The sequence below is a fragment of the Pinus tabuliformis genome, chromosome 6, assembly GCF_031772625.1.
Source record: "Pinus tabuliformis cultivar Carrire ecotype Pingquan chromosome 6, CPIR1, whole genome shotgun sequence".
Classification (NCBI taxonomy): Eukaryota; Viridiplantae; Streptophyta; class Pinopsida; order Pinales; family Pinaceae; genus Pinus; species Pinus tabuliformis.
Window position 1 is genome coordinate 1911557235 of NC_142292.1, and position 25993 is coordinate 1911583227.

Here is a 25993-nt window from a genome sequence, read left to right on the forward strand (position 1 = left end):
TTTATTTGCCATCTAAAATATTTTTCTTCCCCCTTTTTTGTTTATTAGCTAAAATAATTTTTATACATATAAATTTTTAATTAATTAAATTAATATATATATATAACTTTTAATTAATTAAAATAAATTTAATTAATTAAATTAACTTTTATATATATATATATAATTTTTAATTAATTAAAATAAATTTAATTAATTAAATTATTTGTATTGTATATAATATATAATATAACTATATATATATTATAAATATATATAACCACGGTTCACTAACTATATGTATATAAAATTATATATAATATATAATTTTTAATATAATATAGTTATATATATTATATAATATATAATTTTTAATATAATTTAATTATATATATTATGCATATATATAATAAAACTCCTATCGACTTTAACTTGGAGCGACACGACGGTTTTAACTTGGAGCTACACGACGGTTTGAAACAGACGTGGGCAGTAATAAAGAAACAGAGCGATGATGAATAGCGGACAGTGGCGGCTGTAACAATTTCGGAAGGCAGAAGCGTGTGGCAGACGACTTGCAGGGACCGGATTGCAGTGGACGGGGATATAACCGCACAGAATAATACCGCAGATAAAAAAAAGGGACGCCGGAACTTCAACGTTATCACCTCAAACAAAATACAGGGCTTTCTGAACCGTATCCCCTTATTGATTGATGGTTATACTATTAATAATTAAATTTCGTTAATACAAACCCTGACGTGTCACTAATCGTTGCACCGTATTGATGGTATCAGTTATTACGTCGTCACCTGGTCACAGCGTATCGGTCCTTCTTAGCGTGCGATCTTCGGTGTGCAGTAAAGACTCCGGTGGGATGGTTTCGAAAACGGTGCAGTCACAGTTTCATGCAGTGGAAGGACTGAGGCACGTCGGGTAATGGTTGTGCAGCACCGGGCAGCGGCAGTGGCGGAACGGTAATGACTATGTGGGATTTGCGAAACAAGCAGAGCGGAGGTCTGGGTTCGGCTGACGGCCAACAGGGCTATGGTAACAGCGAGAGATGAGGTCGATGATTGTTGGCGTCAATGAGAACCTGTGTTTTGAAGGCAGAGAATCGACCAGCTCCAATACCAGATGAAGTGTAAAAACTTCTGGATAACAGAAATATATATAGAAATATTTTATTAATAAATGAATAGACAGATGATGTCTTTTACAATGGGGTTTCCTGGCTTAAATACTGCCACGGGCACCCTTTGGGGAAAGGGCATGATCTTATGATCGTGCCCTTTCATCTAATTAAACCTAGAATTAAACAATAACTTAAAATAAACTAATTTTTTACATAACAATTAACTAGTCTGACACTCGGTCTGTTACCAAACCAGCCAAGTTGGTCACCGAATCAGCCTGTTCGGTAACAAACCAGCCGGCTCCGCTGAGCCCAACTTAAACCGGTCAGCTTAGGCTAAGGTAAAAGCGGCAAGGCAAACTTCAAACTCGTTTTTTTTCCTTAACGCCTCTACCCCTCTCCCAAGCCTATAAAAGTGACCCAACCCCCTCATATTTCCTCACAACTATCTCATTGCATTTGTATGAGTATTTGTGAGGAGTCAGAGTTAGTTTTTGGCGCAGTAGTGAGGAGGTTCTTGGGCAATCATTGGAGCAGCAATGAGGAAGTTCTTTGGCAATCATTGGAGCACCATTGAGGAGTTGGTGTTTAGAGCAGCATTTTCCATTGAGAAGTTGGTTTTTGGAGCAGCATTGAGGAGGCTACAAGAAATTTTTTTCACTTCACTTCTTATGATTCATATGTTGTCTTCTCTCTATTATTCTAAAGCTTTGAGTTTGGAAACATGAAAGAAAAATCTTTTAAAATATGTTTTTCAAAAAAAAAAAATGTATTTTTCACAAAGACAACATTCCATATGTTTTGGAAACATTGAAATCAACTAGGCCGAGTCGACACCAAGTCGAAGTCCGAGTCTGAGTCAAGCCTCGGCTGGTTCCGAGTCTTTGTCCGAGTTTTAAAACTATGATCTAATTGTATGTGATGTTACGATAAGTTTATAGAAAACTGTTGAGGAATTTCAAGCCTCGATATTCATTATTTTTCAAAACTCAACACGGAGGAAGATGCAAAACAACACCGAAGATCAATAGAGGGGTAACCCTGTGTGCAAGCTTACATGGCTTTTGTGCCAAAAAGGGTAACTTAATCTGGTAGAAAACAGATCCTCTTTTCAACAACGAATTTAGAAATTTCAGGTGTGAGCAGAGTTCTACCAGGATCCAAGGCACATGTATGGTGGGACAATGCCCACAAAGATTTTGTCGGATTCTGAATCAACCCAATTTGATCAATTTGGGACCAATGAGAACTCGGATTTTCTGTGTCATGAGATTCCAACCACTAGAGGTAGGCTTGCTACACATTAGACAGTTCCAAGTCACTACTTAAACGATTTGACTTTTTTACAAAATTGCTAGAGCAACTCAAACAACCTAAAGAAATCAATTCCATTACAACCACTTTCAATTAGCTTGATGATTTGATTTAATCAATCATCACTTGCAACTTCAAAAGACAACATCGAAGCTAAAATTACATTTTGCAGTACTAAGTCTACTGTAAGATCTAATTCTAAACATTTGTTATGAGAAATTTCCAAGTTAGCTGTATAGGCAAAGGCATCATATTCCAATCAATTATACTGGTTGACAACTCCTTATGCTTGACCTTTATGACCAGCCACAGAAATTACTTGTCAAAGTCTAAACAATACAATATAGATCTTGAGAATAATTCCATTGGAATTCTGACTGAACCTGCCTTAACAAAGGACATCTCTGACTGCTATAGACCAAAATTATGCTTAGAGACATCAAACTTTTATGTCAAATAGAAGTAAAACTAGGATCCATTAAAAATATCACATACTAGAAGGATAAAAGAAATTGTAAAGCTTGTGTTCTGACAAAAGCAATCAAACCCCATATTTGTGAAGGATAGCCGACTTACGTAAATTAGATGTAAAACTGGGATTCATTGAAAACAACAAACACTTGAAGTGGAAAGTAATTTGTAGGGTTTGAGTCTTGACAAAAGCCAATAGGGGTACAATGAGTGGCGATCAATAGGTGTACAATCATTTCTATGGGAATGTATATTCAACTTCCGCTGGAAAAGGAATTCATGATGGCTTAAGAGTCAAGATATATATTTGTAATGCTGTCAAACTTCATTTATATACAATGAGAGAGCCTTTATTTCTCATCCTTGCTCCACTGTGTTGAAGCGGACTTGGAAATAGAATTGTTATTTGGTTCCAACCAGCTTAACGCAAACCTCTTTTCTTTACATTCAAATTGGTTGTACATAGAATGAATGACTTTCTAAAGATTGCCATCTAGAAAGAACAAAAAAGGAATTAAATATTGCCACCTGCTGAGCGAGCATGAAAGGTCTTTCCCCCAACTTATTGAACTGAAATGAAATTCATACCACCATGAGATTTCAAAAGAAATTAAATAAAAATCTGTAAATAATGCTTCATAAAAGTGAGCGTTGACGTGAGGAAGATTTCAGTTTCAATTAGTTCAACCACCTCAGTTTGACCTAGCTCCTTGAATAATTGAAACCAAGATCAATGCATTCTAGAAATACAAGCCTCCAGACATCCTCGTGCCTGTACGTTGTAAAATAATTTCCCTATCTTGAATATTATACATATTGACAGTGTTATTACTCTACACTTATCAAGCCTCTGTACAAACAAGGCATCATTGTAATGGCTTATTAGGTTGTGTGTCGCGTATAAATCCTACCTGAAAATCATTTGTTTTAATTCCAGGTTTTGCACCTTTCTGGAATCTTACGATTTTGGCTTTCCAAATATCACTTGATTTTAAATCTCTTAATTTTTTTTGCCTGTCCAACTTGATATCCAAGGTGCAATGCTGCAAGTTGTAATGTTAGAGGCCTTGAATGAAATAAGCAAAGTTATTAGAAGCAACCTCTTGGAAACATGAGGGACGCCAAAAGCACATTAGAGGAAATCATTACATTCATATCCATGTACTGATGCTTGACGTCAATCTGTATCCAGCAAGCTGTTATGTTAAAGTACTTCAACCACCATATTTGGTTTCACTATATCTTCAACAGGATTTTGCTCAGTCCAAACACTTGCATCACGGTATCCCACATCAAAAAGTTCATCTAGAATATCATCATCAGCTGGTTCCAATGCCCAATTCAAAAGCTGCAACAATCTAATAGTTTCAGTACTTCACAGAGAACCTAGAAATATGTTATTTTTAAAAACTACAAACATTGTTTTTTGATTGGATTATCTAAAACAACCATTTCAAGCAAATTGGTAGAGTCTATCATACCTGCCTTGCTGATGCTCTATTCTCAGGATTGCAATCGGGGCTGATTCCAATGCCTTGCAATCCCAAACGGCTAAGGGAAAAAGCACAAACCCTGATCTGCACCTCACCAGTAGTAATTCTCAATAAATTGAACAGTGAGAAAAATAAGCTAGTTCAAAAAGAGCACATCATTCAGAAAACATGTGCTATATGTAATCAAAGTTTGTCCACATTTGAAGCACTCAAGGGACAATCCAGACAACCCTAACAATATCATATATTATCGTAATGAATGCTAGCCATGATTAAAAAAAAAATATATCCAGCAACATGTGTACGAAGATTCAATCCTTTTAGCAGATTGGCTTTTCAACAGACTTATTCTCTCTCTGAAAAATTTTGATTCTTAGAATACTAGCTTCTCTCCTCCAAAATCTATTGAAGAAACTCCTAGAGCTTGTTCCTTAAACAGAAATCTTGGATCTGAGCTCCCCAAGGATATTATCAGATTCGATGATCTTTTTAGGTAAATCTTCAACAAAAGTAGATAAATTATGGCCCTTCCCTGCTGCTTTTGACAAAGATAAAATCTTCAAAGTCCTCTTCCAGTCCTTACATTCTTGTGTCAGGTAACAGACGTCCTACAAAATCCCCAAGGGAGAAACCTCGTGATTGTGTATTTTGATTCTATGTTTACAATCTTGAGAAATTCTTCGTGCATTTCTTTCATAGAGTACTATGTTATTTTTCATTTTGATTATAACCCAGTTATTTCCATTTGTCAAAACTTAAAACTACTTGCAAAAGTTTCAATTCACATATTCCCCCCAGTCCAGAAAAGCTAAGTGAGTGCTTTCTTGGCCATGCTTTCTTTATCCATAATGTTACATTTTTTTCTAGTGTATTTATGTATCACAATCATAAGTGTCAGAAGTGTGGGACTGAGATAGTGCTTTTCATAAAACTCACCTTCTCTACTCAGCTCACAAGAAAAATGAGTCACTTGGGCAAAAAACTTGAAAAGGCTCAAACATGGTCAGACTAGGCATGGGTCTGTTTTGATGCTACAAAGGCCATTTTGATGCAGTTAGATACCATCTTAACCCAACTTTTCTCTGCAATACGCATCCCTGGCACCTTGGGACACATTTCTTTAAGGACACTGTACCAGGAATGGTAGGTACATCTCAGTTGTACCTGGTACTCAGTGTACAACTGCAGACACCATTTGGGGATATTCCCAACATCCTAAAATTGTATATCCCCAACAAAAGGGGACATACAAAGTACTCCGCCAATCAATGTAGCATCATTCTTAAGTTATAAAAGAAAAAAAACTCTGAAATTTTACATTTTTCCCACTCACAATTAGTGGGTCCTGTTGCCTCAAAATCTAGCAGGTCTTGGATGGTAGCTCACAAGACAAGAGCTAGACCAAGGGACAACAATATGAGGTGTGACCCACTATCACCACAGCCACTACTTCCTGCTCTTTTGTGAACTTTCACCACTAGGGAGGCTTCCCTATATCAAGGTCACCTAAAGGATTTATTCATTACAAGGAATAAAGGTGACAAGACAGACCTAGGAGGGCTGATCCTCTTAAGAACAAGGCTTAGCTTGAACAACAAGGCAATTTGCATCCTCCAAAGGCCTAATTAGAGCACACTAAGACAAGGGCTTGAGAATAAGGAGAGTAGGACAACCTGGGATCACAAGGCCAAGAAAAGACTTCCAACATATGTATACCTTCAATTTATGGATAAAGAAGCCTTCAACCAGCCCCATGTTGAAGCCTAGGGCAAACTAGGGCTTTTCTAGGGCAAAATCTACAGAGGACAAGTGACGTTTGCCCTATAGAGAAATTAGCCATAAGAATGACTTGATTTTGAGGCAAATACCTCACCCCCACGTGTTGAATCCTTCTACCAAGGAACGTTTCAAACCCTAGTTGAAAAAACTTCGCTAGCCATAGCTTGTGGCTTACCTTAAGAGGCTGAAATTCTAGGTTTAACGTAGAAGAAAGTGAATTTATGAAGTTTTCAAGGTGATCAACCATGTAACCAAGGCCAGTGCCTTGACCTTGGGTGATGGAGACTAAGGGATGGTTAAAAATGACTAAACCTTGGCAGAAGTGTAGGGGAATATGAAACCCTAGGTTTCAAACCCTAAGCATCACTATTGTGAGGCAACCAAATCAAAGGGGAGAGCTAGTTGAAAGATTCACCCATGGGATTGTCATTCACATTCTATAGGTTGATAATGCATGCAATACTATTATCAAGAGTCCATAGAATAATTCTCACATAAATTTGCACATAGAAACCCTAGATAGTCAACCATTTCATACAATAGTCACAAAATATAAAGTTTTATCAAATATATGGTACACTTACTGTTAAAATTGGCAACTAGGGCCAAACTCCACGTGGGTTATCTTATTAATGGCAGCGGATATTTTTTATGGATCCCTCTCATCGAGATGTGTAGGATTGATCTAAAGATCATCCGATTCCGATAAGTATTCATGGAGATATGAATTTATTTGTATTATGGAACAATTCGTCAAGGTCAGCCAGCAACCAAATAAACTCCTCTTGTGCTCAACGTTTTAGTATAAATAGAGGTGCCTTGAAAGTCATTTGTACACACATCCTCTTGGTGATCTCGTCCTCTCCACTTGTCTTTGGGTTTTGCTGGGAGGAGAAATCTAAAGAGGATACACTGCCCTACAGGATGCCCTAGATCCCAATGCTATCATGGAGGAGATTCTAACGCAGTGAAGAAAGGGTTCTACGCAGCTAGTCAAGATGCCTTCTACGCAGCCGTAAAGGACGAGCCTTGGAGGAGCCGTAGCCGCGGGTATACATGCCCTAGCCGCAGTCAAAGGGAGCTCCAATTCACAGCCAAAAGGAGCCCTAATCCACTGTCTAAAGGAGGCCTAAAACACAGTCTAGATAGACCTAATCTAAGGTCATCTATCCGCCGTCAAGAGGCCCTATTCGCTGTATAAAAGGAGACCATAATTCCGTAGCAAGGAAAGGCCACATCTGCCGCAAGAGGAAAGGTAGAAGAAGCCCTTAACTGCAGCTAAAGCAAGCCCTAGCTGCAGCAAGAAGTCTGGACAACGAGGTCATTTGAGGGCTATTTCAGGGGTCCGTTTAGAGGACAGAGTGACTGTTCTTGGAGGCAGAGGCAAGGAGGGTTTGTTGGAGGGTGCAACAACTATTTTAGGGCGACAAGTCCATACGTTGGGCTTGGAACTGCCCTCAAGGAGCAGTGTGGAGGGCAGCATCGTATTGAAGGACAGCCGCAGCAAGAGGAAGCAATTCTGAGTTAGCTTGCGGGTTGTTAAGGACTGTGGTTGGTTGCCCTAACCAGTCCAGAATTGCAACAGCTTAATTACCGTAGAACAGTGAGCTAGTGCACACATCTTGAAATGAATCTTGTATGTGTTGAGTCAGTTTGATGGCTGTAAAGTGCAGCGATAATCCGCAGCGAAGGGAGGGCTGATCAGCAATGGAATATAAGCTTTATATACAGTTTGAAGGCAGCCCCAATCTGTTGTTAAGAGATGTCCATTATGAGTCTTGTAAAGACTCTTATTCACTGCCCAAAGAAACCTAGTTGCAATCACTTTAACTGCTGTCATAATACCACATTGCTGTAGGTGACAACATGGCCTAATTGTAGACTCTATAACTCAGTGTTGTTGGACATATTATGGGACAGCAGCATAGTACATGGGACAACTGCAATTACACTAGGGCAGCTGCAAGCATGAAGAATCATGGACAGCAACAGCATGGTAAAGGATGGACAGCAACAATGACACTAGGACAGCTGCAACATGGGACAGCTGCAAGCATGAAGAATCATGGACAGCAGCAGCATGGTAAAGCATGGACAACAGCAAGTAAAGTGCAGCAAGTACAGTGGGACAGCAGCAGCATGAGGTCCAACATTGTGATGATGGGTGCAGCATGGTGCAACACGGTGAGGTGCAGCGTGATGACAAGATGCAGCACTATGATAGGTGAAAGAGTCACCTTGGAGAATAAGTTGAAGCAACATGTCTTCAACTGATCTCATGTATCATCATCCTAGGAGATGATCTATGCTCTTATCTAGATAAGTCAAAGTGTTGATTTTTGTTGTAAATGTACTATCTCTCTTTTTGTTGAACTATTGAAGAACATATAAGAAGAATTGGTCAATGGTTTCCCCACATTGGGGTTTGTCCCTGGTTAGCGCCACATCTTGTGTCCTCGTCTTGGCTTGTCTTCTGCGATTTATATTTATGCTCTATCCGCAGTTTATTTTAACGCTGATGTGATTGCTAATCTAGAAAACATATTGAGCTAACTGTGAAAATTGAAATAAATTGCTCTAACATAGAACATACCTAGTATTAACATGGTATCAGAGCTGAGGTGAAGACAATGCCCAAGCACGAGTGAAAGAGCAACCACCAAAGACAGTTGGGAAAGGACAAAAGGATCAATGGATTCCTCATCCCTCTTCAAATTCACCTAGGGTGAAATCAAAGCAAGAACATTATCAAAATAGCGTAGCGGAAGCTTATGATGGCCTACCTAATGATCACTTCATTGGGAAGCCCAGATCTAAGGGTGGAAAGAAAGGCAGATTACTTGTTTGGCCATTATGCGAAGGAGTGTCCGAATGGCAGGGACACATCACTTGATGATGATAACAATCATTCCAAGGACATCTTCAATGATCAGAGGAATTACAAGTAATGCAGGTCATCAAGGAAATGGCCAACTCTTCAAAGAAAGCAAGGAACCCTAGGTATGGAGAATCAAATGTTGTTTCTGATAAGATAAAGTTATCTTGTATTAGCTCTCTCCTTCAGATTCCCACAGAATCTGGCTTATTGATTATAATGCTTCAAGACACTTCATTGGATAGAAGGGTGCTCGCTCGATTTTGTAAGAGATGGAAACAATTGTGGGATTATACTTGGAGTCGATGCCACCTATCCCGAAAAGGGTGTAGGAAATGTTACCCCTCAACTGAATGAGGGTAACTCGATTCATTTACAAAATCTCTTTTATGTACCTAATCGCAAGAAAAACCAAGTGTCCATTTCGGCAATGGAAGTCAAAGGATTCAGGGTGGCATTCATCGATGGAAAGGTACGTATTTGAAAAAATAATTTTGAAAGATGTTTTTTGAGTTCAGGGGTGGTGTTTGTATCAAGTTGCAGGAAGGTCCATTGGGGACCATGTCAGTTGTCACATCTCATCTATAGCACCGGAGGTCTACTTATTATGGGGCGCTACCCGATGTGAGTTAGATGGTGACAGGGATGCTTGAATTCAAAAGGAGCATGAAGGTACATGTCTGAGATGTAACGAAGGAAAATCTTACAAGGGGACCATTCCCCTCATATAGCAAGTCCACAGGTTTGGAACAACCCGAGGGGTTTGAGATTCATGATCGGAAATCTCATGTATGCAGGTGGAAGAAAGCCCTTTATGGCTTGAAACAAAACACCCCGAGCATAGTATGAGAGGATTGATAGCTATCTGATGAAGCTAAGATTCACTACGAGTAAAGCCAATCCAAACCTTTGCTTGAAGGTTGTGGATGATAGACCTCTCATACCGGCACCTTCTAAGGACGACCTCTTTCTGACAGGTGCAGACCCTCTCATTTGCAGAAGTAAGAGGGAGTTGGGTTCCAGATTTGGAATGGTAAACTGCAAGCCCATGACTACCTCGAGGATCTTAAAATTTAGAAGTTATATGGTGATGATGCCGGACCAGATTTGGGAAATGCCTCTGAGTTTCATAAACTCATTCGAAATTGATGTTCTTAGTGAACTTCCGTTCGGACATATGTTTTGCAGTTAGCATGATGAGCTCATATATGGTTGAGCCTCACTGGATTGGTGCCAAGAATCTTCTAAGGTATCTTCGGGGCACAATCTCTCATGAATTGAGATACACTGCCAAAAATGTGAAGCTGCATGATTATTCGAATGATGACTAGGCAGGCAATGTGGAGAGTGGAGGATCGCAAGAGCACTTCTCAGTGTTGGTTCTCTTTGGGTTCTGCTTCGATATCATGGATGAGCAGGAAGCAGATGTCGGTTTCATAAACTCATTCGCATTGATGTTCTTAGTGAACTTCCGTTCGGACATATGTTTTGCAGTTAGCATGATGAGCTCATTTATGGTTGAGCCTCACTGGATTGGTGCCAAGAATCTTCTGAGGTATCTTCGGGGCACAATCTCTCATGAATTGACATACACTGCCAAAAATGTGAAGCTGCATGATTATTCGAATGATGACTAGGCAGGCAGTGTGGAGAGTGGAGGATCGCAAGAGCACTTCTCAGTGCTGGTTCTCTTTGGGTTCTGCTTCGATATCATGGATGAGCAGGAAGCAGATGTCGGTTACTATAAGCACCACCAAGACCGAATACATAGCTACGAGTATGATCTCATATGAAGCTACCTAGTTGTGGAAGCTCTTCAGTGAGCTGTTTGTACATATGATGAATACCATCGTGATCCTCTGTGACAATCAGGGGGGATTCGATTGTTGAGGAATCTCGTATTCGATGACTGCTCCAGTAGATAGACATCAGATATTACCTTATCTGGGATATGGTAAGTCGATGAGCGAGGAGGCTCCATCGCATTGAGACTAATGTACAGGTCGCAGACATTTTGTCAAAGCCCCGGGGAAAGGTCAACTTCTTGACTTTCCGAGAACGACTTGGTGTCGTTCAGAGACCTTCTTATGAGGATCATGTATGATGCACACATTGAGCTCTGGGAGCTCCAAGGGGGCGCAGGGTACTTCTTGGAGCGACATACGACCATAGGGCGAGTCACCCTCCCCTAGTAGTGCGCTATGTACAAAGTGGCAGGTTCAACCTTCCCTTGTGATACCCTGTGGCGACTGTGGAACAGGATGATTAGTTCTCCTATGGGCCAGGATGATTAGTTCTCCTGTGGGTCGAGATGATTAGTTCTCTTGTGGAGAAGATGATTAGTTCTCCTGTCAAGGCATCCTACCCATGCAGTTTGGGACTCATGGGAAGTACCAGGGAAATGGGGTTAGGGACCATAGTAGTATCGATGGACGCATCGTTGTATCTACCACAGTCCCTATGCTAGAATGACCTCCATTGATCTAGGATCAGTATGAGTGGTTTGAGACACTCTTGTGATATTGATCTGGGATCAATAAATTGACTTCGGGTCAATAAGAGTGGTATGACACACTCTCCTCATATGAAACTGACTTTGGATCAATAAAGAATGGTATGAGACATTCTCAATCAATTCTTTTTCTTCATGGTTCAGCAGAGCAAAGCAAAGTAGTGCAGGGCACTAATGGCAGAGATAGTACAGTCGGACAAATGGATCAGCGGATGGAGTTCTCCCTAGTTGAGAGGGAGTGTTAAAATTGGCAACTAGGGCCAAATTCCATGTGGGTCATCTTATCAATGGCAACCGATATTTTTTTTGGATCCCTCTCATCGAGAGGTGTAGGATTGATCTAAAGATCATCCGATTCTGATAAGTATTCATGGAGATATAAATTTATTTGTGTTATGGAACAATTCGTCAAGGTCAGCGAGCAACCAAATAAACCCCTCTTGTGCTCAACATTTTAGTATAAATAGAGGTGCCTTCAAAGTCATTTGTACACACATCCTCTTCGTGATCTCTTCCTCTCCACTTGTCTTTGGGTTTTGGTGGGAGGAAAAATCTAAAGAGGATACACTACCCTAGAGGATGCCCTAGATCCCAATGCTATCATGGAGGAGATTTTAATGCAGTGAAGAAAGGGTTCTACACAGCGAATCAAGATGCCTTCTACACAGACCTAAAGGAGGAGTCTTGGAGGAGCCCTAGCCACAGCCAAAAGGAGCTCCAATTCGCAGCCAAAAGGAGCTCCAATTCGCAGCCAAAAGGAGCCCTATTCCGTTGTCTAAAGGAGGCCTAAAACGCAGTCTAGAGAGACCTAATGTAAGGTCATCTATCCGCTATCAAGAGGCCCTATTCGCTGTCAAAAAGGAGGCCATAATTCCATAGCAAGGAAAGGCCACATCTGCCGCAAGAGGAAAGGTAGAAGAAGCCCTTAACTGCAACTAAATCAAGCCCTAGTCGCAGCAAGAAGAAGTCTGGACAACGAGGTCATTTAAGGGCTATTTAAGGGGTTCGTTTAGAAAACAGAGTCACTGTTCTTGGAGGCCAAGGCAAGGAGGTTTTGTTGGAGGGTGCAACAACTATTTTAGACGACAAGTCCATACGTTGGGCTTGGAACTGCCCTCAAGGAGTAGCGTGGAGGGAAACATCCTATTTAAGGACAGCTGCAGCAAGAGGAAGCAATTCTGGGTTAGCTTGCGGGTTGTTAAGGACTGTGGTTGGTTGCCCTAACCAGTCCAGAATTGCAGCAACCTAATTACCCTAGAACAGTGAGCTAGTGCACACATCTTGGAATGAATCTTGTATGTGTTGAGTCATTTTGATGGCTATAAAGTGCAGCCATAATCCGCAGCAAAGGGAGGGCTGATCAGCAGTGGAATATAAGCTTTATATACAATTTGAAGGCAACCCCAATCCGCTGTTAAGAGATGTCCATTATCAGTCTTGTAAAGACTCTTATTCACTGCCCAAAGAAACCTAGTTGCAGTCACTTTAACTGTTGTCATAATACCACATTGTTGTAGGTAACAACATGGCCTAATTGTAGACTATTTGGGCATGGTGGTGTAGACTCTATAACTCAGTGTTGGTGGACATATTATGGGACAGCAACATAGTACATGGGGCAGCTATAATGACATTAGGACAACTGCAACATGGGATAGTTGTAAGCATGAAGAATCATGTACAACAATAGCATGGTAAAGCATGGACAGCGACAAGTACATTGGGACAACAGTAAGCATGGTGCAGCAGTGGCACTATGTACAGTAGTGCTAAACACTGGGAGAACAACAACATGAGGTCCAGCATTGTGATGATGGGTGCAACATGGTGCAGCACGGTGAGGTGCAACATGATGACAAGATGCAGCACTATGATAGGTGAAGGAGTCACCCTGGAGAATTAGTGGAAGCAGCATGTCTTCCACTGATCTCATGTATCATCATTCTAGGAGATGATCTATGCTCTTATCTAGATAAGTCAAAGTGTTGACTTCTGTTGTAAATGTACTATCTCTCTCTCTGTTGAACTATTGAAGAACATATAAGAAGAATTGATCAAGGGTTTCCCCACATTGGGGTTTGTCCTTGGCTAGTGCCACATCTTGTGTCCTCTTGTCTGGCTTGTCTTCTGCGATTTATATTTATGTTCTATCTGCAGTTTATTTTAATGCTGATCTGATTGCTAATCTAGAAAAGGTATTGAGCTAACTATGAAAATTGAAATAAATTGCTCTATCATAGAACATACCTAAAATTAACACTTACAAAATAGAATGCATGAACAAGTCCTTTCTTACTCCAAAATGACATCTCCAAAGCTAAAGAATAGCTCCATTAGCAAAAATCCACCATATATCACATCTCCACAAGATACAAGTCACAATTCAGCAAGGGTGCATTCTCTAAAAGGGCCAAATTAGTCACAAGTGATGATAAGAAATGAAATCAGCCTATCCTCTATTTATATGAGGATTAGGACTCCTAATTGTGTCTGCAAAGCCCCTAAAAACAAGTTTGATTGTAAATGTACTTGGGTTACAAGCCAACCCATTAGCTAACAACAAATTATGTCTAATTTGCCCACATGTGTGAGTCATAGCCTCTAAATTAGTGACGTCATCCATCATAAATGCTCCAAATGCCATGCCCAAGGGTGAAGAGGTGTTAAAGAATGTTTAAATGCCTAAATCATCCAAGATTTGAGGGTTGGCCCAAAAATCCACCTCAACATCTCATGTGGGGTCCCAAGTGTTGAGAAATCAAATGTGAATAGATAATGATGATTTCTCTTAAATTGATAATTACTTGTGAATGTTTGTTGGCTTCTTATTAAATATTATGTTCTCTTCATCAAGCAATTATGAAAAACATAAAGATCACAAACAAACAAAGAACACCAGAAATTAGGCTCCCAGCCAAGGCAAAACCCCACAAAGGGGAAAACCCAAAAAACTTATTCTTATAAAATCGGATCAAAGTGAGATATCCAAGACCCAAGACCAAGACTGTCACAAGTTGAGAAATCAATGCAAGTAGATTATGGCTTGATTCCTCTTTCTTGATAATTACTTGTGAGTTATGTTGGCTTCGTTTACTTCTTTATTATCTTATCTTTCATATAAAGCAATTACCATATTAAATGTGTATGAAGATCACAAAACAAGAGACACAAGATGTAGGCACTATACCAGGGAAAACCCCCCTCAAGGGTAAAACCCAGTCAAAAATTCTCTTCTTTCAATAGTATTCTTTGGGACTCTTCAACCAAGACAAAGACCAAACCTTCCCTCCACGCCAAGTCAACCTTCCAGAACTTCGACCCCTTTACAGCAGCACTTCCTTCCCAGCAACTTCGACTATGCAGCAACCCACGACATCAAGCAGCAACTGGCAGCAACAATACTTGGAAGACTTCAATCTCCCAAACTACGGCACAAAACAGAGAGAGAGTAGCTCCAAAACTTCGATTTTCTTCTTCTCCTTAGACTTGACCCAACTCGCACTTCCTTTAGGCTTCTTCTTCCCACTTCGCACTTCCTTAGCTTCCTTAGAGATATTGAACTAGCTTGAGATGAGATGCTCCAAATGAATTCAACTTCCTTCTATTTATAGGCTCCAAGTGAGGTCGAATTGGTGTCTTTACGCTGACTTTATCTCTTCTAGACTGACTTGGTGTGGAGGTTACATGAATTATTTTTACTCAATACTAAATGTTTTTACATGATTCAAAAGCCTAAGAAGGGTCTATTTAAATGTACAATGACTCTATAGACTCAATATTAATCCTAGGAGTCCACAAAGGGGACTCTAACTAATATAATGGTGACCCAAGCATGAAACCCATGCTTTAATAAGTCATTGATACAATAATAAAAATTATTTTCTTTATTCTTTTGACAAGTACATTACATGATGATTAATGAAAACCGAACCTAGTTACATTTTCCAACACTCCCTCTTAACTAGGGAGGTATTCATAATATACAAAGGCAATGGAAGGTATCAAACTATATGAACACTAAACAGTGAAGAGTTTAGGCACCACAATGCCATGGACTAGATTCATGACCATGGCACAATGTTGCACGAAGCGGAGATGAAACGGGGACATTTTTTGGAAGCGGGGACGCGGAAGCGTCATTTTCCAAAAATCTAGGAAGCGAAGCGTCTGCTATATATATTTTTGCATTTATACTCAAAACAAACATCCCAAATACCAAATTAGTTGTAGAAGACATGAAAACATGCATATTTTTGCATAAATCAAGATAGATATAGCATCCATTATACACTAATGATTAATTAATCGAACATACCCCATCTAGAATCTAGATTCTTCTCCTATTGTCTAGCCTTTGCCTCGACCTCGATTGTCTAGGGATATTAGTCAACATTGCGCAATTTTGATCAAACTACTTAATTCAAGACTTTAAAATATGGTATAAAAATCTTAACATGCTTGATCGATGATTGACTTGATTGAAAGGTAATTTTTTGCTAAGGGCGTGACAAAGGAGTTCAACAATTAACGCCACCAACACTAGGGTACATAAAGGGCTTGGTGCTCTTGATTAAATGCTAATCGCATACCTTCATACTTGATATAATCTAATGAAATGCCACAATCCCATTGATCCTGAATTCCTGAAAACTGGTAAGTCTGCTGAATTTTGAATAGGATATGAAATTCTATTTTCTCCATATGAAGTCCAATGAGGCTGGAACCACTCTCAAACATCTTGAGTCATTTCATGGTAATGTTAAAAATTTAAGTAAAAGGATGAAAATGAAAAATAAAGGAGAATGTCACTTTTACTTTAAGAATTTAACATTACCATGAGGGAGCATCTGCTATATTTATATTTTTTATATTTTTTTTGCCTTCATTCCTCGCCCTAACCCAAGGTGGACCCACCCCCAATATGCAAACTCACCTAAAATTTAATAAACAACAAATAAAATATATAAACAAAAGAGAAATAATAATAATAATAATAATAAATAAATAAATAAAATTTGATATTCTAAACAACGCGGCGCACTTTCCGGAAGCGTGTACGGAACCGTACGATTCGCCCTCTAAAGCACTGCGCTTCGTACGGCTGAAACGTCGTACAAAACACGCTTCGAAGATTCTGAAATGCGTTTCGAAATTTTGGAACCACACTTCCGGGGACGCTTCCTGGACGCATCTGTACCGTACATTCGGGCATTAGATCCTGGGCGGGACGTTTCCTGCAACATTGCCATGGCAATCTATCCATTGGTCTCTCAACAATTTAGGCACCGTAATGCCACAGACTAGATTCCTGACCAAGGCAATCTATCCAAGTGGGAATAAGGTGGACTCAAGCTTTCAATCTTTCTAGCTACCGTCAGGCTTACTTGCTAACCACCAACCCAGGGACCTAGGTGTGTATCTGTGGTCAGAGCTCTACGACCCACACCACCCTCCCTACTTTAGGACCTAGACATCAACACAAAGTGCCAGCCCAATGTCCTCCCAGGCAATGCTTCACTTGCAAAACCTCAACAAATCTCTTCCAATCTCTTATCACCAATACAATCAGCAATATTTTATAAGCCAAGCATGCTTCTCAAATACTCAAACTTCTTATTAGGAAGAGCGTTTGTTAGTATGTCTGCTACCTATTCATCTGTCGATACATACTCCAACTTTATGATCCCACCTACACAAGGTTCCTAATAAAGTGGAACTTATTGTTGATATGCTTCGTTCTAGCATGAAACACGGGATCTCCAAACATCTTGATACAACTTTGATTGTCACAATTAATCACAGTAGGTACCAAAGACTTCTCAAACAAATTTGTCAAAAGCTTCCTCAACCAAACAACCTCCTTTCCTACTTCACATGCAACCACATATTCTGCCTCAGCACTACATAAAGCAACAGGATCTTGCTTCCTACATCCATGAAATCATAGCAGCCCCTAGACTGAAACATCCTCTGGTAGTGCTCCTTCCATCAATCTCACTGCCACCCCAATCAGAATCTGTATAACCAATCAGCTTATCTTCCTTACTATCATACTTTAGGCAGTGATATATAGTGCAACGAAGATACCTCAATATGTGTTTGGCAGCTATCCAGTGATCATGACGAGGTTCCAACTAAAACTGACTAAGAATGTTTACTACGAAACATATATTTGGCCTAGTATTTACCAGGTACATTAGGGAGCCCACCAACTGACGATAGGAGGTAGGATCCACGAGACTAAAGTTAGAGCCCCTCAACTTCTTGAGATTGGTGATCATTGGAGTAGTCATCGGCTTAGAATCCATCATCCTGAATTTTTGCAGCAACTTGATAATGTACTTTCCTTGCCCCAAATATATATCCCTAGGTTTCTGCCCTACTTCTAGACCCAGGTAATAGTGCATCAGTCATAGATCCTTCATTTCAAATTCAATTGTCAACGTCTTCTTGCATTCTTAAATTCTTCGCTCCACACCTGTAATGAATAGATCATCCACATATAGTAGAATAATGACGGGCTCATTATTCACGACCTTGATGTAGAGATTTGGATCAGCGGAACTCTTTACAAACCCAATTCTAAGTAGATATGCATCCATCCTTGCATACCATGCCCTAGGTGCTTGCTTCAAACCATATAGGGCCTTCTTAAGTTTGCAAACATGAGAGTCCCTGTTATTAACTTCAAAGCCTTCTGGTCGTTTCATATACACTTCTTCATCAATGGTCCCATTCAGAAACATATTCTTCACATCCATTTGATGGATATTCCAACCCATTGTAGCAGCCAATGAAACCATAGATCTAATGGTAGTGTACCTTGTTGTGGGTGCAAAGGTTTCTTCATAAGTAACACCTTCCTTTTGAGAGAAACCGCTTGCAACGAATCTAGATTTATACTTGTCTATACTTCCATCAACAACATGTTTGATCTTATAGATCCATTTGGAGGTGACAACTGATTTGTGATTAGGTCTAGGAACGATTTCCCAAACCCCATTCTTCATAATGGATTGATATTCTTCTTGCATCACCTTCTTCCAAACTTCTTGATGAGCAGCTTCCTTGAATGTAGATGGTTCGGCTTCAATCAACTTCGTCATATATGCAACATAACCAGAGTATCTTTTCGGTCTCTTACTTTCCCTGAAGGTTCCTTTCGCAGCTTCATGTCCTTCAGCATCTTCTAATGTAGCTTTTAACCAATTTGGCCTTATCCTAGTGGTTGGGATGACCACAGATTGAATAGGCTCACTTGGTCCTTCTTCTTCTTGATTTGTAGTAGGGTTTTCATGATGATCTTCTTCTTCTTCAAATATTGGAACTTCTTCGTCATCAGAATCAATAGGAATATCCTTTGATTTCTTGTAGGCTTGATTTTCATCGAATATGACATCCCTGCTTACTTCGACATGCCTTCCTTCCTTGATGTAGATTCTATATGCTTTTGAGGAGAGACTATATCCAATTTATATTCCTTTGATACTTGTAGAACCCAACTTCCTTTGCTTGTCCTTTGGAATATGGATGTCTATTAGACTTCCAAAGATTCGAAGGTGATCCACACTTGGCTTCTTTCCAGTGAATACTTCTTCGGGTGTTGTATTATTAAGACTTCTATGAGGACCTCTATTTTGAATGTATATGGCTGTCATTGTTGCTTCTCCCCTTAAGAATTTTGGTAGGTCTTGATCAAGAAGCCTTGCTCGAATGCCCTCTTCAATTGACCTATTCTTCCTTTCGTCCACTCCATTTTGTTTAGGGTAATAGGGAACAATGAGCTCCCTCTTAATTCCTACTTCCTTACAATATGCAATCAATTCCTTAGAAGTGTATTCCACACCATTGTCAGACCTTAGAGTTTTTATCTTTCTTTCGGTTAGGGTTTCCACTTTGGACCTAAACTCCTTGAACTTTTCAAAAACTTCATCTTTTGTTTTGAGAAGGTAGAGCCATGACTTTCTAGAATGGTCATCAATGAATGTTACATGGTAGAGATGACCTCCAAGTGATTTGTCAAACCTAGGCCCACACACATCAGAATGAATGAGGTCTAGTAGCTGTTTAGACCTAGTTTCACTATTCGGAAATGGCTTTCTTGTATGCTTTCCCAAAGAGCATTCCTTGCACACACCTTCATGATCTAACTTCATATTGGGGATGCCATGAACCGACTAAGAGAAGGGATGACCTTATAATGTAGGTGACCATATCTCCAATGCCATAATTCAATGGGATTGATTTCCATGTGAACCAACGCTTGAGGAGGTGGTGTAATAACTCTATAAAGGCTTCCCTCACGAACACCAATAACCCTAGCTTCATCAATGCTAGAATCTTTTCCCCAAACCAATACTTTTTTATCAACAAAAGCAACTCTTTCCCTTTTATCTTCTAAATAAGAAATATAAAGCATATTCTTTTTCAAACCTGGAACATATAGAATGTTGTTGAGGTGCAACTTCGATCCATTTTCCAACTTCAACGATGTTGATCCCAGGCCTCTAACAACATAGCTTTTGTTGTCACCCAATTCCACTGCATGAGAAGATGGCTCCTTTGATAGTGTATGGAGTTGTTTACTTTCTCCTGTCATGTGTCTTGATGCTCCACTATCAATGATCCATGCATTGTCATCATTAAGAGACCATGTAAGAGTAGCCAAGAATCCTTGACTTTTGACCTTGTTGAATAAGTAGTGGATGACCTTCTTGATCCAGATTCCAGCAATGTTGATACCCATCTTCATGTAGTTTATCAAAGAGGGAGAATCCATGCCAACAAAGTGATCTTCAACTTTTCTTGACCTTAGCTCTGATACCATGTTGAGAAATCAATGCAAGTAGATTAGGGTTTGATTTCTCTTTCTTGATAATTACTTGTGATTTATGTTGGCTTCATTTACTTCTTTATTATCTTATCTTTCATCAAGCAATAACCATATTATGTGTGCATGAAGATCACAAAACAAGAGACACAAGATGTGGCACTATGCTAGGGCAAAACCCCCCTCGAGGGGAAAACCCAGTCAAAAAATTATCTTCCTTCAATAGTATTCTTTGAGACTCTTCAACCAAGACAAAGACCAGACCTTCCCTCCACACCAAGTCAGCTTTCCAGAACTTCGACCCCATTGCAGTAGCACTTCCTTCCCAGCAGCTTCGATTATGGAGCTACGGCATCAGGCAGCAACTAGCAACAGCAATACTTGGAAGACTTCGATCTCCCAAACTAGGGCATGAAACAGAGAGAGAGTAGCTCCAAAACTTCGATTTTCTTCTTCTCCTTAGACTTGACCCAACTTGCACTTCCTTTAGGCTTCTTCTTCCCACTTCACACTTCTCCAACTTCCTTAGAGATATCGAACTAGCTTGAGATGAGATGCTCCAAATGAAGTAGACTTCCTTCTATTTATAGGCTCCAAGTGAGGTCGAATTGGTGTCTTTAGGCCGACTTGATATGGAGGTTACATAAATTATTTTTGAATCAATACTAAACCTTTTTACATTATTCAAAAGCCCAAGAAGGGTCTCTTTAAATGTACAATGACTCTATATACTCAATATTAATCTTGGGAGTCCACAATGGGGACTTTGACTAAATATAATGATGACCCAAGCATGAAACCCATGTTTATTAAGTCATTGATGCAATAATAAAAATTCTTTTCTTTATTCTTTTAACAAGTACATTACATGATGATTAATGAAGACCGAACCTAGTTACATTTTCCAGCATCACAGAGATCCAAGTTAGCCCTCCTCCAAATCTCCTCCAACCAAGTCAAAGTCAACGAAAGTCAACACTAGTCAAACCTTGTCCAATCCAATCAAATCTCATAATTTCGGACCTACAATTTGGACTTGTAATTTCCATAGAGTAACCCCAAAACCTTCGCACATGTGAGCAGAAATAAGCTAGAAACACCTAAATTTCTCTCTACTTTGACTTCGCTCCTTTTTCTTGTCTTTTTGCACAGAAACCGATGTGATGAGTGAGTGAATGAGGTCGAACTACCTTGTATTTATAGTTGTCCAAGAGGGTCGAATGGTTGCCACAAAAACTAACTTGTCCAAGGAGGGGTCAACTTGGTCTTGTGTTAACTTTTTGACTCTTTTACTCAATTCAAAAAAAAAATTCCTTTTTCTTACAGAAAGTCCAAATGGGACTTTGTCTCAATTACATTTCTTTGACTCATATAAAGTCCCTTTTGACTCAATTGACCCTATAAGCATGAAGAACATGCTTTGACTAGAAATAAAATAATAACGATGAATATAATAAATAAATATAGTCAATGATATATCTGTGTTACATTATGAAAACGACACTTGTTACATTTACAACACTCCCTCTTAACTAGGCAGGTATTCATAATGACACAATAGGATATTCTCAAATTGAAATATTTATATAAGAATGGTTCAGTTGATAAGCATCATCATAACTAGCATTGTCAAAAATAGCAAGGCCTTGACTAACAAGCTCTATCTCTCCACTATATCAAACCACAATGTTGGGAGGCATAAATTTGTTCGCCACCACCTCTCTAGGCACATACCCCATCCGGATGTTCACCATGTATGTCCTCACAAGACTATTTTTATCTTGGATACACATCCTCAAAGAATATCAATCCTCGAGACTATTCTTATCTTGGATACAAATCCTCAAAGAATATTGGTCCTAGATGCTAATCCAACTCACCATTCTCCTTCGTGCCTTTACTAGGTTTATGGTTGTTAGTCCTGGCCATAGTACATGACATCAAGAGAATATGGTGTCCACCCTCACTCCCTCTCAAACAGGGAGGAGATATCCACAAGCCCAATCTAGTCTCTCAAATACTCAAGCTTCTTGTTGCGGAGAGACTTTGTCAATATATCTGCTACCTGTTAGTCAGTGGAGATGTTTGTAGCTTCATGACCCCAACCTAGACTAAGCTTCGAATGTAACCATACTTGATATTAATGTGCTTTGTCCTTGCATGGAAAATTGAGTCTTCTGTCAACCTTATGCAGTTCTGGTTGTCACAGCATATGATGGTAGAATCCAAAGGTCCTTCAAATAAATCTGCAAGCAACTTCCAGATCCAAATTGCTTCACGACCAACTTCACCAACTGCTATTTATTCAGCTTTAGCACTACTTAATGAAACTGAGTCTTGTTTTCAGCTCATCCATTAAACCATAGAGGATCCCAAACAAAAACAACCACTTGTAGTACTTTTTCCATATGCATCACTGACTGCCCAATCTAAATTTGTGTAGCCCAATATAGTCCCACGAAGATATCTCAAAATATGGTTAGTTGCTATCTAATGATCATGCTTTGGCTCCATCTGAAATTGGCTAAGAGTGTTCACTGCAAGACATATATCTAGTCGGGTGTTCACAAGGTACATTTAGGAACAATCAATTGTCAATAGGATGTTGGATCAACAAAACTTGAGTATGAACTCTTTAACTTCTTCAAACTAGTGATCATAAGAGTTGTCATCGGTTTACATACCAAAATTCTGTAAAATCTTGATCACATATTTTCCTTGGCCAAGATAAATATTGCCAAGTTTCTGCCACAATTCGAGTCCCAAGTAATAGTGCATTAGTCCAAGATCTTTCATATCAAATTCAGCTGCTAGTTCCTTCTTGCATTCACGAAAACGATGTTCCACACCTGTTATTAGTAAGTCATCCACATAAAGTAATATGACCATGGGTTCATTCTTTACCACCTTGATGTAAATAGATGGATCTGCGGTACTTTTGACGAAACCAAGTCTTAATAGATAAGCATCCATTTTGGCATACCATGGTCTAGGAGCTTGTTTCAAGCCATATAGAGCCTTCTTTAACCTGCAAACATGTGTTTCCTTGCCATGTACTTTGAATCCTTGAGGTTGTTCAATGTAGACTTCTTCATCAATTGTCCCATTCAAAAGGTTTGTCTTTACGTCCATTTGATGAACGTTCCATCCCATAGTAGCTGCAATAGAAATGAGGGATCTAATGATTGTGTATCTGGTTGTTGGAGCAAAAGTTTCTTCAAAATCAATTCCTTCTTGTTGAGAGTATCCTCTTGCCACAAATCTTGCCTTGTATTTGACAATACTCCCATCAACTACATGCTTGATTTTGTACACCCACTTGCAAGTCACCACTGATTTGTCTTTTGGTCTAGGAATAATTTCCCAAACATCATTCTTCATTATAGATTTGTAATCTTCTAACATTGCATTTTTTCCATACTTGATGTTTAGTTACTTTTTTGTAAGATGTGGGTTCTGCGTCAATGAGTTTGGTCATATACTACATAGCCTGAATACCTCTTGGGTTTCTTTCTTTCTCTTAATGTCCCTTTTGTTGTTACATGTCCTTCGACTTCCTGTAGAGTTGATCCTAACCAAGTTGGTATTTTCTGAGTTTTTGGAATGATGACTCGTTGTACTGGCTCACTTGGTCCTTTTGGTTCTTAATGATGATTAGTTGTAGGTTCTGGAGGATTGTATTGCCTTGAATTCTCTTCATTGGAAAAGATAAGTTCTTTTCTTCATCGGAGTCAACGGACATATCCTTGGACTTCTTGTATGCAACGCTTTCATCAAATGTAAGTTGTAACATCTTTGCTTACTTCAATATGACGTTCTTCCTTGATGTAGACTCTATATGCTTTGGATGAGGTGCTATACCCAACAAAGATACCTTTAATACACGTCGGGTCCAACTTCCTCCTTTTGTTCCTGAGAATGTGAATGTAAACAGGACATCCAAAAATTCTGAGGTGATCAACATTCGACTTATTTCCTGTAAATGCTTCTTCCGGGGCCATGTTGTCAAGAATTTTGTGAGGAATTCTATTCTGTATGTAGATTGTTGTCACAAAAGCTTCTCCCCACAAAAATTTGGGAAGGTCTTGGTCATGTAGCATTACTCTTACACATTCTTCAAGGATCGGTTCTTCCTTTTGACCGCACCATTTTGTTGAGGATTGTAGGGAACTATTAGATCCCTCTTAATTCTTGCCTCTTTACAAAAGGCCACAAGTTCTTTAGAAGTATATTCCCTACCAATATCTAATCTTAGGGTTTTGATCTTCTTTACGGTCATATTTTCCACTTCTTCCTTAAAACCCTTGGAACTTCTTGAATACTTCATCTTTAGACTTTAATATATATCCAAGTCTTTCTGGAAGGATCACCAATAAATGTTACATAGTATTGATGACCACCAAGTGACTTCTCTGACATGGGTCCAAAAACATCGGAGTATGTTGTCCAAGATTTCCTTGGATCCTGTGTCATTGTTAGTGAATGGTTTCCTCACATTCTCACTGAGGGCACATCCCTTACAGACTCCTCCATTTGATTCAAAGGGCACATCCCCTTTGATTGGGGTCTACGAGTAACCATTTGATTCAAAGGTGTGTTAGAAACACTGAGAGGGGGGGTGAATCAATATTTCTTTTCAATTGTTATTTTTACCAATTCGATCACTTATAATTAGAACACAAAATGAACAATAAGACTAAATACTTTTATTAATCTCTTCTTTACAATAAATCCAATACAATAATGTGTAGGGCTACAACCCTAGATGAAGACACCAATCTTCAATCTCCCAAGGTCCAACCTGTATTTTTCCAAGCACCGACTTGGACTTCCCAAGGCTCCAACCTTGTCACTTTGAGGTGCCAACCTTATCTATGGTACAGGCTCCAACCTGGTGTCTTGAGGACTCCTATCCTCTAGGGCTCCAACCATATCTTCCAAGGCACCAACCTTGTCTCTCTGAGGCTCCAACCCTCAGCTTCAATTCATCAAGATGTGTTTAATTATTCTTCCTAGCACCCAATATCCTCTTCAACGAGCCATGTCAATCTCTTCAGCAATGCCTCCTCCAAATCACTTCATCAATGACAACCTTGTCTTCTGAGAAGGTGTCACCACTGCTCTTCATATTACCCAAACAACATCTCCAAGGTCACCTCATGATGACTTCAATGCATCATGGTCTCCAAGGGGTACCTTCAAAATGTCTTCAAGAAATCTTCAAAGTATCTTCAATATGTTGCCCTAAGAACTCTCCAAGGGTGTCTTCAAAATATCTTCATTAATCTACAATACATTGCTACAGGTGGCTTCCAGGACGCTTCAAGGCGTTGCTATAGGACTGCTTTCAAGTTGTTGCTCCAATGCCCAGTCCAAGATCAATATTCAAATTTCACTTCGAGGAGATCTTCAAGTGATGCTCAAAGATCTTCAAAAACAATGCTCCTTCAAGAATACTTCAACCTTGTTCAAACCCAAACTTATCACAGTTGTATACTGCCCACAGGTCTGTCCTCAAATACCACCCCATAGCCAAGTCTGAGCCTTCTACAAGAGAGTTGTAATGATGACCTCCAAAGTTGATTGTTCACTGCCTGTCACAAAT

At 39.5% G+C, this 25993-nt stretch overlaps 1 protein-coding gene across 2 annotated transcripts in view; it reads right to left on the reverse strand.

Annotated features, from left to right (window-relative positions):
• Nucleotides 1-3492: 3492 nt before the first annotated feature.
• The window catches only part of LOC149266824 (Acyl transferase/acyl hydrolase/lysophospholipase superfamily protein), a 103317-nt gene continuing 80816 nt past the window's right edge, over nucleotides 3493-25993 (reverse strand). The window contains exons 6-7 of one of the 2 annotated variants that reach the window (XM_089431044.1): nucleotides 4381-4476; nucleotides 3493-4247 (exon numbers count right to left, since the gene is read on the reverse strand). In XM_089431044.1, coding sequence (XP_089287170.1) covers nucleotides 4104-4247; nucleotides 4381-4476 — 240 coding nt within the window. In that variant the 3' untranslated portion in view covers nucleotides 3493-4103. Of the gene's footprint in view, nucleotides 4248-4380; nucleotides 5001-25993 lie in introns of those variants that run through there. The other variant, XM_089431050.1, reaches the window with a different exon arrangement.